Here is a 14,859-nt window from a genome sequence, read left to right on the forward strand (position 1 = left end):
GACAGTGGGTTCAAGTCCCGATCTGGGTTGTGTGGTTTCAAATCCACATCTGACCCGAGCCCTTCGATGCCATCCACTCACATAGCTCAGTGTGTTTAATATCTGTTCTGCCCACCACCCTGGAAATGAAGCAAGTGCCATCTGTTCCACCTGCCACCTTGGACATGATGTAGATGACAACCATCCTCCCATCCCGTCATTCTGCCACATCTCCAGCAAGGCCCCAGCACGACCGGAGGAGATGCTGAGAGAATGATGGACGAGGGGTCCTGAGCCTGCCCAGCTGCCCATCTGAGGCCCTGTTCTGCCCAGCTCCACCTTGAGGTGGAGCTCCTGGTCCAGACCCATGTTCCCAAAAGCTGTGCCACCTGCCCCCTGCACACGACCTCCCCTCATCACCGTCTCTCTCCCTCCTGCATCTGCACATCAGGGCCCCTGCAGCTTCTCTTCCCTCCAGAGTTTTCCTCAATTTCTCAATTTCATTTTAATAGAAGAGCATTATGAATAAAGTCCACAGGCCAAAATCACATCTAAGACACTCAGTGAATCAGAGCCAGAAAGACTGCCTTTGAGAACGGGGTCCCAGCTGTCCAGACAGGGCACTGAGGTTAAGGCCAGGGGAACAATCCTCAGTGGTCCAGAGTGGGAGATGGGGAGTGGGCGTGTGGCAGAACAGGAGGCAAGTTCAGACTTCAGTGTGTGTGTGTGTGCGCGCGCGTGTGTGTGTTTGTGTGTGTGTGTGTTTGCGTGTATGAACATGCATTTGCATACAGAAATGGGCCTTGAAAAGTCTTTGTGATAAACAAAAAAGCAAGATTTTTTAAAAATTCTGAGTGATCTTTCTAAACACATGGGCTTACTATATAGCATGTGGAACTATATTCAGCATCATGTAATAAATCATAATGGCAAAGAATATGAAAAAGAATATATATGTGTGTATGTGTTTGTATATATAAAATTACTTTGCTGTACATGATAAACCAAAATGACATAGCAAATCAGTTATACTTCAATTCAATAAAATGAAAAATAAAAATCTTTGTGAAAATGCCTTTCGAAATTATAACAACTTCCAACTCTGGTAATGAAGAAACAAGATAATTCAAACCATCCCTTGTGCTAAAGCTACTAAAAAATAAATCTGGAAAAATATTTTTTAAAAATACTTTTGAAAGCATCAAAGAATGAACAAGGCAAGAAAGAACTCTCTGGTCCCAGATCTGACAGAACCTAGAGACGGAAGGCCAGACCAGAAGCCCCTCTAGCCCTGTGGCTTGTATTCTGGAGAAACAGCTGGTGTTTTATCAGCCTGTTGGGGCCAAGGGATAAAAAGTCATGCTGAGGCCCACCCAACGTGGGAGTCTCATTACCACCCACTGAGTGGAAACCCCCAAAGGACTCCACTCTCAGGAAAAATCCACAGAAACACAGCCCAAGCACCCCTGGGTCCTCCACACACCCTCCTGATATGCTGGGTCCTCCCAAGGGCAATGAGCCCAGGGCTCACCCGCCCACTTTACAACAGAACAGAATTCCCATATATTAAGTGGTTGCAGAAGTTCACTGTGGTGGAACTTCTGTTTTTATTTTAGGATGTGCTGTTAGTCCTATCTATGATTTCTTTGATGGCAAACTCTTGGTTGGAAACTCAACCTCAGATCATTACAATGTGCCTAAGGGAATATACAATTCCCTTTGTGACAATCAACTCTGTTACACAGTTTATGAGCTCACATGGCAGCTGAAATCAGATCCTGCCTCTATAAATGCAAATTTGTGAAATGCTCTGTATATGTCAAGCAGCTGTGCTGCTAAGCAGAATGCCTAGAATCAGAAAATCTGGAGTCCAAATCCTTGTTTTACAAACTGAAGGCCGCATAACGGTAGGCAAATGACCCATATTACTGAGTCTCATTTTCCTCACCTGTGATGTGATGATGGTAATAATAACGATAATAATAAGACTATCCACAATACTCAGAGGGACATCAGCAGACGTGAAGTAAGAGGCCCGGTGCACTGCAACTACTGAGGGCTTAAGTGCTTAATACATGTTCAGCATTACTAATGTCAGCAGAAACGTCTTCAGAGATACTACAGAGTAACAGATACAATAATGGTAATAGTAATAGTTAATAATAATAATATTAGCTATAAGTAGTGAGTCAGAGCTTGTCCATGAGTCTAGAACTAATGGCTTTGACTATCCCAAGGTAAGTAATTGAAGGACTAATATTTTTACATGACTGTAAAATGCCAGGCCTAGCATCACATGCTTTGGGAGTAAAAGACTTGACCTCTGACCCTGGAGGCTCTGGGTTTTGTTGGGCGATAAGAAATGCACACACAAGGCTGTGGGCCCACAGGAAAGGAAATGAGGTTGTCTTCGAGGGGGAGGGAGTGAGGGAAGGGCAGAGAAGGCAACCAAGAGCTCCAGGAAATTCAGAAATGACCTCAGTCAAGCCTACGGGGGAAGTATGACTGTGGGTTAACGTATGCACAGAAGAGAAAGGATGTGCATGCTTTCATTCCTTCCCCCATGGAGGGTTCAGAAGAGGCAGAGACCCCAGGCCCACCCCCTCCACTCAGAACTCAGCTACTGTGTCCGGGCCGGAGACACAGCTGGGGCAGGAGGCACATCATGGACCTCACTCACCCTCTCGGGCAGTGTCTCGGGCTAAGGGGATGCCGTGATCATCCCTGGCAGCCTTCTCAGAGCTCTTGGTTCTCACGCCTTTTCTGTTGATATTTTTACCTAAAAAAAAAAAAAAAGAGAGAGAGATGCCTTTACTTCCCTATACGTCAGAGTCATCCCAAGATGGTGAGACTCAACCATCTTTTCCTGCAAAGCAACTGTCTCCACCCTCTGCCTCCCCAGACCCTAGTGATGGCTCCTTGAACCCTGAGAGGCTGGTGGTTACAGGAAAGGAAGTGTGTTATAGTGAATGCCCAGGGAAATAAACACGGTAACCAACAATGCACACCTGCAAGTAGCTACTATTCTAAGGCTGAAAGTAATTTTGGCCCTCCCTGGCACTCCAAGAGTGACACTATGTTTAACTGATAAAATGGATAAAATGGAGCTGGAAGTCCAGGCCTCTGAGCCTGGAGCTAGATTTCCTACCATGCTGGGCTCCTCCCACCTAATTCTCTCCAAGGTCCCAGCTGAGTACCTGGAGGGCTCTCTCTGCTCACAAACACCAGCTTCTTTTCAGCCTTCAGATCATATTTTCTGTCCACCAGAACTCAGTATGTGTTGTTTCTCCTCTGCAGCATCCTTCCATTCATTCTCCACCTATTTCACTTCCTCTGATCTCGCTTACTCCTTGGAAGGAAAGTTATGACCAACCTAGATACCGTATTTAAAAGCAGAGACACTACTTTGCCAACAAAGGCCCATCTACTTAAGGCTATGGTTTTTCCAGTAGTCATGTATGGATGTGAGAGTTGGACTGTGAAGAAAGCTGAGTGCTAAAAAATTAATGCTTTTGAACTGTGGTGTTGAAGACTCTTGAGAGTCCCTTGGACTGCAAGGAGATCCAACTAGTCCATCCTAAAGGAAATCAGTCCTGGATGTTCATTGGAAGGACTGATGCTGAAGCTGAAACTCCAATACTTTGGCCACCTCATGCCAAGAGTTGACTCATTGGAAAAGACCCTGATGCTGGGAGGGATTGGGGGCAGGAGGAGAAGGGGACGACAGAGGATGAGGTGGCTGGATGGCATCACCAACTCAATGGGCATGAGTTTGAGTAAACTCTGGGAGTTGGTGATGGACACGGAGGCCTGGCGTGCTGCGATTCATGGGGTCACAAAGAGTCGGACACGACTGAGCAACTGAACTGAACTGACTGATCTTGCAAATCCCACTCAACCATGCCCTCCTTGAGATGGCTTTCCTGAACTGCCCACCTAAATCACTGCCTCCTTTGGTGGGCTCTGATAACACCTGTCTCTGGTCAAGTTGCTTCCTTGCGGAGCCTGAGGCAGGGGTTCAGTGCATGTAATATATCGAGGGAGGGCTCTAAGGAGAAAAGGTGGGAGGAAGCAGGATGAGGCAGAGGAAGGAGGTAAGCTAGGCTGGGTCCCCAGCCAGAATCTGACTCAGCCTGACATCACGGGGCACTCTGGAGCTGACACTGCACACAGTGTTGGCCCACCGGGAGACAAGGGGCCGCCTTTCCCAAGCTGGTTGGTCTCTGGCTACAGACTGATCTACTGGGGGTGGGAGATGTCACCTTCCAAGGGTCAAGCTCCAGAGAAGGGAGCAGCTGGGAGTCATCACAGCCAAGCCCCAGCAGCTGTGGGGGGGCATGCCTGGGTGGGAAAGAGGACTTGGGGGGGTGTCAGCAGCCTCCACTACAGTTCTGCTCCCTGGTCTGGGATAACATCATCACACACGTGCAACACATGTTCTGTTCACGGGGGCAGGAACTGTGTCTGGTTTTGCTCATGCTCTCCCTCCAGAGTCTGGTTAAGCCTGTGATGAACAAATGATCATGAATGATTATGAGTCAGTGAATGAACAATAAGGAAAAGTAAGGGGAGGGGAAGGTCTATGGAGAAAGATGCTTAGTTTGGACTTTAAGAAACAAGCTGAAATACCAAAAACATCAAGTGGATTGTGCCAATTAATGAAGTCATTTCAGATTAAATTCTAGAGTCACCAAAAAAAAAAAGAGATATTTATCAAGAAAACATCATCAAAAAAATCAAGGGTGCCTCATGCCTGGCCAAGGGCAATTCTCTCTCCATCATATTCTTGGGTGATACCTGCTGGGTGTATCTTTCATTTTTAATATAAACTTTAAAAAAATCACAAAATTAAGAGTCCTCCTCGGGTCAAGGAAATCAAAAAACCAAAACATTCAGAAAGGCCAGAGGAGGAAGGCTGCCAACCCGAGTGCAGCTGATGACATCAGCCTGATGTCACTTGGCATCTGTCCCATTCTCGTGGGGATGGGTGTCATGGCTAGTGATCTCCAAAGACGATTTCTTCTGAAAGAGCCTGATGGTGAGTCGGTAAAAATCTTGATTGTTTGGAAAATTGGGCGCCATAACTTTAGAGACGGACGAGTCTGATTTGGCACAAAGATAAGATGGTGGTGGGGTGGGGGCGGAGTCTTACACAATGTAAGAGGAAAAAGCCAAAGTTCTGGGGAACAACATTCCATCCAACATCTCCCAGAAGCCGGACATTCATCCCAGGCCCTCCCTCTGCCAAGTCACCCCCTCCGGGGCCACGGCGGGCAACACGGGAGATGGAGTCGGAGAACGCGGTCCTGCAGACACACTCAGCCTCACTCCCCTGGGCTGGATCCTTGCCCTGCGCTCAGCTCTGGGAAGCCAAGAACGGCCCAGATGTGGGACAGAGGTCCTGTCACCCCTGAGATCAACATGTGGGAAACAGAGTCCCCACAGGGAGTGGCAAAGAGGCAGAAATAGGTAGGGCCCCTGCCACCTTCTCTAGGAAGACCTACTTCTGGGATATTTACCTACAGATGTGGTTCCAGCCCCGGGCAGCCCGACTCTGCCACTGCACTGACCACGTGTGTCCTCGGGGGACCCACCTCTCCCCTCCTGTGCTCCATCCCCTCATCACTGAAATAAGGAGACATGGTACCCGCCTCGTTGGAAGTCATGGGAAGGACATAGATGACATATATCCAAGCACCGGGGGCAGTGCCTGACCAGTGGTGACCAGTGAATAAAAGACAATCTCCCTCTTCTCATTGTTCATATGCGTCTCGAGGACACACGGTCACAGGGCATCATCCCAGTGGCTGGGCAAGTAACAGCCGACACGTGGCCCATGAGTCACAATTTACAAGGCATCCTCTCATAGATTAGGGCTTCCTCCGTGGCTCAGCGGTGAAGAATCCGCCTGCTGACGCAGGAGATGTGGGTTGGATCCCTGGATCAGGAAGATGCCCTGGAGGAGGAAAGGGCAACCCACTCCAGTATTCTTGCCAGGACAATCCCATGGACAGAGGAGCCTGGTGGGCTACAGTCATGCGGTCACAAACAGTCAGACACAACTGAGCAACTGAACACGCATATAGGTTCTCATGGATTAAAACATTCCATCTTGGCAAATACCCATCGAGGGCAGGAAGCTTGCTGTGAACATTACCCTACAGATGGGAACACAGAGGCTCAGAGGAGAGGAGACCCTCCCAAGGTCACTGAGAGAGCCAGGAGGCAGCAGAGTGGGAGCCCGACGCCCGGCCTAGGCCCTTCCCAACCTCTTCTTCTTTTGCAGTGAGAAAGGCAGCATATGGTCTGTACAGATGAAAGGAGAGAAGTGGAAATAGTGCTCAGAGGAGGAGCCGGAGCCAAATCAACATCTCCATCTGGGCTGCGTGACAAAACCAAATTCCTTAAAAGTAGCAAACAGAATTGCCAGTGGGGGCCGCACATTCTATTCTGGTCCCTGGTGATAAATATCAAGCTTCTTGGTTGATAGGAAACTATTTTCCCCCCTCTTGATATACAAGGAGCTTACAGTAGCAGCCCCAGAAACTGAAACAATTCTTTGCTGCATATTTGCATTTCCCCAGGAAATTCCAGCCCCAGAGCATCAGCTCTCTCTCTCTCTCTCTCTCTCTCTCTCTCTCTTCTGAAGGATGCAGCCCTGAGCCCTGAGCCCCTCACCGGAGGCTCTCGTGAAGGACCCCGCCTGGGGAGGAAGGTCCTGGCCCCAAGCCACTGAGGGTTCTCAGAGCTCCCCAGAGAGGCTGCCTCGCGGCACTGGGACAGACGATAATTTCACTTTCTCAAACAACCATGGGACCAAGAAGGATCTTGCAAGAGGACAGGAAAAACCCAAACTAAGCGGTTAGAAACTGGAGCTCCCTGTGTGCATTAGCAAGAAAAGGGTCATGACATGGGGTGGGGACTATCCTGTGCCCTCTTTCAGATCCCAAACCTGAGAGGGCCAAGCTCCTGGTGGGAACAGGTTTCCCAGGGATCAGGTAAAAGCCTGGGGACCAAAAGGTTGAGTGGAGGAAGGATGTGCTTGCTTCGGTTAGCTAGCAACCTGAAAGGTTTGAGCTGGAGATGGAGGCACCAGGTGCAATTTCTTAAGTTTTTTTTTTTTTTTAACCAGGACTGGACCAAAATCTATCGATCAATCAACCAACCAGCCAATCAATCCATCACAAGCGCTTCTTCCCACCCACTACCCCCACCCCCCACTCAGCCATGTCTTCCCTGGGAAACCAGTGAGTTAGCCCCTGGCCCCTGTGAGCAGGCCTTTTGTTCAGACGACTTGGTCTCCACCAGGGTCCCTGGGGCAGAAGGGACAGCCCCTCCCAGTCTCTAGGTAGCGGAGGCAGCCTCTACCTTCCTGACTTGCAAACAAGTAAGAAGCCCTCAGCCTTTAAAGAGACACCCCCAGAACAGCAGCAGGTGGGGTGTGCTGGGTCCTGCCAGGGGCACTGCGGGTATCTGCAGTCTCGGTTTGGGTTCTGCCTGGAGCCAGCCTGGGACAAGGCCTTGTGCTGCAGGAGTGACCGGGGGAGGTGATTATTTCATGAAGAGCAAGTGAAGACGGGAAGGCAGTGAGACTCGGAGAAGGAGGTGCCAACAACCCGAGCTGCACTGCTGTCAGGAAGCCATCAGGACTCAAATGGCTGCGGGACCTGGAGACCCTGCGTCGAAGCTGCCACTCACCCGTCCCTCGAGAGACTGGGAGGCTGTGCCTCGACCTTCTAACCTCACACCACCTTGGGAAGCTTCTTCTTCTTCTTCTTGCTATTACCCCCCTGTCACAGTGACGGATTCAAGGCGTGAAGACGTCACCTGTGCCCACGAGTGGCACAGCCAGATTCTGAATCTCTCTGAATCCTGAACAAACTCTGCCAAACCTGTATACGTGCCTCTCATGAACCAAGTATTCCATAAAAGTCTGACACCTGAAGGTGTCCTGTGTGGCTCTGACCTTCCTTTGATGCCCAGATCAGTAGCCAATGGGATGCCAGTCAATTATGGACACGAGCCCTTCCCGTGGCCATTCCAAGGCAGCCAGAGTTTATGGGTTTCATGATCCCAGGGAAGCAACAGGAACCTCAGAAGGTAAGAGAGGGCAGAGCCACTGCTGGAGATGCCACGCCTGAGAACTCAGGCTACCTGATCCCCCTGAGGACATCCAGAGAAGACCCCCACCTCAGAATTCCAGTCCAGGGACTTCCCTGGCAGTCCATGGGTTAAGGCTCTGTGCTTCCACTACAGCGGGCAAGAGTTCGATCCCTGATTGAGGAACTAAGATCCCGCACGTCATGAAGCAAGGCCAAAAAAGAAAAAGAAAAAAAAATCCAGATTCCAGGGCCCAGGCTGCTGTTTCCATGAGACCTAAGGCACTGTCCTCCATGAGACCCCGCAGTCAAGGATGCTCAGGGCACACAGGAAACACGATGGCTATCTTCAGAAGCCAGGCCTCCAAACCCAGCTTCTCCAAACATGCAGGTGTCTGCCCCTTCATCACCCACACACAAGCCCGGGTTTCTAGAACCACAGGCACGGTGGGGAGATCTGCCAGCACGAAGAGTTGACTTTGGAAAGCATGTTGGAAACAGAGGTGGTGTCTCAGGAAAGCTGCTTGCTGATGTACATGAGAAGACCTTTTCTATAAAAAGTCCTTTCCCTTGGAATTCTCTAGGAAGTTGATCTGGACAAAAAAAAAAAAAAATGGATATAACTCTTCCAGAGAGAATATAATACCACGCTGCAAAGATTCCTTGTTATTTGTTTAGGTGTGCCGATAGCCTTGTGATTGCTTTTAAAGTATGCAGGGAAACATTTACAAACACATGCTCCTAATCCTCACACTCCAGCTTGGCCCAAGAGAAGACATTTCCAACCGAAGGGCGGAGTGTGCAAGAAGCCCTGAAGGGTGCTGAAGCAAAAGCTTAAAAGTGAAGCTCTTTCCAGCAACTAGCTGGCAGTCCGTAACAGAAAGGACTTTGTTTACAACCAAATATGCTCATATAACAACTCTCTGATTATCGCCAGCCCCTCCCCTTCCCAGGCCGGAGTAGAACACAGGACAAAGTGCAAACTCGCCAATTCTGGGCACAGACATACAAACAAACATGGCTCGCTGCTCACTCTGCAAATTCCATGGGCTCAAGACAGAGGGCCAGAACCATGGGTGTGATGCAGGCAAGCGTGTATTCCAATAGACGTGCATGCTCCCCAGCCCTTGAAGAAAGCAACCAACAAATAGGAACCCAACAGTTCAAGGCTACTTCCAGCCCAGTGGAAGAGGGGGAATAAAACATCTTCAAACCACCTACTGAATCTTGTTCATGAACTTGTTTGTTTTTCACCGCCTCTTGGGGTGGGGAGCAAGGCGGGTCAGTTATGTAACTATGGTTTACTTCTCTGATGCCTTTTTTTCTCTAAGAGGCGTATGGTTCCAAACCAAAGCCATCAATTTGGAGATGACATGGAAAGCACACCGCACATCCACTCGCATGCCCAGACTGTGGTCCCTCATCTCACTCTTCACCCTGGGATGATGAAAATGGGGCCCAGAGACTCACTCTTTGGACCTCCAACTGCAGGGATCTAGAAAATATTGAATTTGGCGAGAGACAGTTGAAAAAATGAAATTAGAGAGAAGCAGCTTGCCAGGTCCTTGTGAGGAAGAACATTCTAGCAATCAGTACTATTTATCCAATGAACAAGCAGCCTTTCAAGGTGGTGAGCACCCATCAGTCAAAACATGGGAGCCTAGACCAGTGTTGAAGTAAATTTCTAAGCCCAAGATGGAATTGCTTTTGCCCACAGTGCCACATTACCAAATTAAAACTTACATAAACTTCTTGGCACTAACAATCTCCTCCTGACCAGAAGTATTCAGTTAATCCCCAAATGCCAGGTCAACTCTGGGTCTTCTCACCCCAAACAAAGTTGACTGTGTCACCCCAGCCAACCAGATATTTTCTATTTTCTTCTCCTTGCTCTTTGTTCTATAAAAACTTCCCGCCTTCTGCCCCATTTTGCCATTCCCCACAAGGAGACTGCCTGCCCACTTCATGAAGTGCTAAAGTTAGTATCACCTAAATAGTCTTCTTTAAGCATTTTTTTAACACCAAGTAGTCTGCTGGCAGAATCTTGCAATAAATAAGAACTTGCATGCAATGAACACTTAGGTTCCTTGAAGATCTAAAATTCTGGGATTTACTGACGTTCACAACGAGGGCCTCAGAAACTGTACAAGACTGAGTCCTACTCAATCACAGACAAGGATTTCACAGTCCTGTATCCTGATGGGGGTGGTGGTTCCACAAATCCATAGACGTGAGACAAGCCAGAACTACACACACACACACACACCCGCATACACACAAGAGTGCACATGAAAACTGGGGAATGTCCGGTGATGTTAGCGGTAAAGAACCCACCTGCCAATGCAAGTTAGACGTAAGAGACACAGGTTCAATCCCTGGGTAGGAAAGGTCTCCTGGAGAAGGAAATGGCAACCCACTCCAGTACTCTTGCCTGGAGACCAAGGCATGGACTGAGGAGCCTGGCAGGCTGCAGTCCTTAGGGTCACACAGAGTTGGACACGACTGAAGCGACTTAGCACATCATCTGAAAGTTAAAAGTACTGTACCAATGTCATTTTCCTGTTTTGATACTGTGTACAGTGGTGATTCTGAGCCCACCGGTGACATGTGACAATGTCTAGGATATTTTTGCTCGTCACGACTCGGAGGAGGGTGCAATTAGCACCTTGTGGGTCAAGGCCAGGCATGTTGCTAAACATCCTCCCGTGCACAAGACAGCCTTCCCCATGAATAAACACACATACACACACACACACACACACACACACACACACACACACACGTCAGCCCCAAAATGGCAGTACTCCCAAGGTAGAGAAATCTTGTACTGTAGTTCTAAAAGATGCTATCACTGGGGGAAGTTGGGAGAAGGGTACACAGGACCTCGCTGTATTATTTTTACAATTTCCTGCCTGTCTATACTTATTTCCAAATAAAAACTTAAAAAAAAAATTTAAGATTCCACTCTATTCGTTATATAAGGGCTCTACTCCAGAATTCATCAGCCACTCAAGGAAAAATGCAATACTCTCAATTAACCAAAGGATTCGGCTATCCAAGCCACTTCCAGGAGAATGTCGACCTGTGAAAGCCATTGCACATTGGTGGCATGAAAAAACAGCCAAGAGTCAAAGCCAAACTCACACCAAGATCAAATCGCCAATGCCCTTGGCCCCTTAAGTAAACCTTCCTATGGGATTCAGACAAGACTCCCCCTAGACCCAGAGACACAGAGCATCTACCTCCCATCTTCTCTTGAGCCCAGCCTTTATGTAAGATACAAGCTATGTGGAAAATATTTTATCATTTGGGAAGACAAAGCACATGAGAGAATTCTCAATGAGCAGTTATATATGCTCTTACATTCTTCTTCTCTAAATCTAACCCCTCACTCCCACCTCAGTGCCTAGACAGTGCACCACCCACCCAGTCCAAAAGCTCACAATAAACATTCCCATTGTGGCCCCTAAGATATTATAAACACCATCCTAAGATATTATTGCAATCTGCTTATGAAATGGTCCAACACAGAGATGAATGCTTCTATTACGTCATGTTTGTTGTTGTTTAGTTGCTCAGTCATGTCCAACTCTTTGTGATGCCATGGACTGTAGCCCACCAGACTCCTCCGTCCATGCGGTTTTCCAGGCAAGAATACTGGAGTGGGTTGCCACTTCCTTCTTCAGGGGGTCTCTCCAGCCCAGGGATCAGACCCACACCTCCGCACTGGCAGGTGGATTTTCTACCACTGACCCACCAGCAGAGGAGCAGTACCTATATCAAGCCACCCCTTAAGGGAGGCAAAGTCATTTTTTCTTACTGTAATTTCATTGCACAAAACCATCACTAACTGCCCTAAGCAAAGTTATTCTTAACCAAACTCTCTGACCTCTCTGACTTCAGGTTCAGAATAGAGGGTTCCACTGGTCTAGGGCCAAAAAGATGAGGATGGGGAGAATCAGAGCTAGAAGTATTGGATCAAGGTCACACTTTGCTTGTCAGAGTTGGGGCGAGGTGGTCTGAAAAGCCCCAAACTAAGAAACACACCCTGAAATGGCAGCAGGCCTGATGGCTGAGTCTCTGGAGCTTACAGGGACCTGTGTTCAATTTGGGGAATCAACAACACCACTCTCAAAACCCCTGCAACTACCCTCCAAGCATCCGATTCCAGTGTGTTCCAGGAGGGTGGGGCCGGGCCTTTTTGCTCTCCCCTCCCCCAGGACCTCACCCGACACCTGATGCTAAGCAGGCTCCTAGTAACGACCTGCAGAATAACGAGCAGCTCAGAAGGGACCGGCCCCACCACGAGCTGACACACGAGCTTGTGTTGAAAGGCTCCTAGAACAAGTGACAGAATAAAGCCAGGAAGCCGTCACATGCGGATGAAGATGCTGGGGTCAAGAAGCTGAGTACTGAGCCCCAGAACTGCGATTCAGTGCAGTCCTCGGACTCCCAGTCAAGCCTGGGGCTTCCCCACGTCCACCCGGCCACCCCCCAGTACATACCAGAACGTAACAGATGTGTCTCCCACCCACCTCGACCCACCATGCCCAGCGCCGCACTAACCATGTGGCAGATGCTAAAAAACAAAAACACGTGCCAGCTTGATTCACATGACTGAACAAAAAAGCCCTTGAGTCAAAAGCACAGGAGAAGGGCCTCCAAAGCTGCCACGCCGCCAGCAAGTGACCCTGAGTAGACTGCTGACACGGTCAGAGCCTCAGTTTCCTCATCTGCAAGGTAACAAGAATATGCACCCCTCGGAGCCCAGGGAAGAATTAAATGAGATGGTTGCCCATAAATCTCCTAACAGAGTCACAGTCTACACAATATGACTCTACACAGACTCTACACAGAGTCTACAAATATGAGTGCCTTTTCCCACTTCCATTCCTATTATTAAACCAGTGTGGTTTTTACAAATCTTAACAGGCATAATTCCCCAGAAAATATGGGGACTGCTGGCTCTGTGCAGGGCGACACAACTCACAGAAGGGCCCGAAGGTTTACAGTCACCCACAAACTCAAATCCCTGGAGAAGGAAATGGCAAGCCACTCCAGGATTCTTGCCTGGAAAATCCCCTGGGCAGAGGAGCCGGGCGGGGTACAGTCCGTGGAGTCTCAAAGAGTCAGACACGACCGAGTGATTGAGCATGCAGCACACAAACTCGAACATGGCAGGACCCCTGCCGCTTCGGCTAAGCGCAAAGTTGCTGCTGCGATGGGCCCCCACGATTCAGGAGTTCTGGACCCCCATCTCTGCGCCTTCCCCATGGCCTCGCTGCTATCCTCGGTGAACAGTTTAACCAAACAAAGGTGACGCCTTTCGTGCCAGGAGCTGTGTAACGGTGCCACCACCGGCACGAATCTCCTTTCAGGGAAGGCCGTTCCAAGGCCGGCCGGGGAACTTGGCCACAGTCCTGCTCTCACTCCTCAATCCTGAAATATTAGGACGGCAGCCCTTTGCTATTTGAGTCAAGAACATTTGTGACAATTAAGAGAAAGTCCTCTATTCACAAAGACTGTAAGAAACTGAATGGAAGCTATTTCCCCAATTGGCAGGCAGAACATGGGGATGCATTTGAGAAGGGTGGGAGGGGTGGGTGGGTCCCCGGGGGCCTCTGGGCTTCCAGAAGTCCAGCAGCTCTGGCCCCTCCTGGGGCTGCAGCCCAAGGCTCCCCAGCAGAAGTGCTACCATCCTAACCCCTTCCTGGGCAGAGGATCCAAGGGACCCACAGAAATCACGAAGCGGGGAGCTTGCAAGGGGACCCTCGCTGGGGAAGGGTGGGCCAGCTGAATTCTCCCCAGAAGGCCACTAAGCCAAAACAGACCCCCACTGGTGCCATCACCAAATTGGAAATTCACTCTCAAGAAAATGCCCTAAGAGAAGACTGAAGTAGGCAGTAAGATCCTTTGCCCAGTAAATCTCAAACTTGGCGCTGAGGGACCGGCTCCCCAGGCAGCTGAGAAGAGGAGCTGGGCAGGTTTCAGTTCTGGGGCTCCGGAAGGGCCCGCGGGATGCGCGATCAGTGCCTAAGGAGGTGGGGGCCACGATAGGGGGAGTTCGCGGGGCTCTCTCATCCCAGACACACGCAGAGGGAAGCCAGCTGTCGCCTCGGACCGGCAGGCCATCGCTGGGACAGGCACACGGCCACGGGCGCCCCCTCGGGCCGCCCAGCGCCGCGAGTTAACTTACCTGGCGGAGCCAACTTCTCCCTCTTGGGAGCTTTTTTGGGCTTAGTCGTCGCCTTCTTGGGCTGCCTGGGCTGGGGTGGGCGCGGCCCCCGCTCCCCCGCCCCGGGCCCCGCGGGCAGCGGCGGCGAGAAGGGCTCGGGCTCGGGCTCCGGGCGCGCGTAGGAAGGCTCCAGGCTCCAAGTCTCCTGCACGTTGTCGTCGGGGTCCTCGACGGCTGCGCCCTGGGCCCCGACCCCGGCCGGGGTCACCGCCAGGAGCGCGAGGGCCAGCGCCAGCGCGGCGGCCCCCCGGCGGGCCATGCCCGCTCCGCCCCGCGCCCCGGGCAGGGTCACAGGCGCCGGGAGCGCCGGGCGGGCGGCGGGCGCGGACGGCGGCGCGGGGCTGGGGCGCAGGGCGCTCAGCAGCACGGGATGCGGAGGCGGCAGGCCGGCGGCGCGTGTGACCCGCCCGCCGGGTTGGGCTGGGCTGGGCTGGGCTGGGCTGGGCCGGGCCGGGCCGGGCGGGCAGGGGCTCGCCGAGGCTCGGGGCGGGCGCAGGGGGGCCGGCCCCGCCCTTCCCTCCTCCCCGCCTTTCCCGCGGACCCTGC

The 14,859-nt window shown here is 50.8% G+C and overlaps 1 protein-coding gene across 2 annotated transcripts in view; it reads right to left on the reverse strand.

The window, feature by feature from the left end:
- CPXM2 (carboxypeptidase X, M14 family member 2) overlaps positions 1 to 14,572 on the reverse strand; it is a 134,665-nt gene extending 120,093 nt beyond the window's left edge. The window contains exons 1-2 of one of the 2 annotated variants that reach the window (XM_061162854.1): positions 14,275 to 14,572; positions 2,660 to 2,758 (exon numbers count right to left, since the gene is read on the reverse strand). In XM_061162854.1, the coding sequence (XP_061018837.1) occupies positions 2,660 to 2,758; positions 14,275 to 14,572 (397 nt within the window). The remainder of the gene's footprint in view (positions 1 to 2,659; positions 2,759 to 14,274) is intronic. The other variant, XM_061162855.1, reaches the window with a different exon arrangement.
- Positions 14,573 to 14,859: the final 287 nt, after the last annotated feature.

This window comes from Dama dama, chromosome 15 (genome assembly GCF_033118175.1).
Source record: "Dama dama isolate Ldn47 chromosome 15, ASM3311817v1, whole genome shotgun sequence".
In the NCBI taxonomy this organism is placed as follows: domain Eukaryota; kingdom Metazoa; phylum Chordata; class Mammalia; order Artiodactyla; family Cervidae; genus Dama; species Dama dama.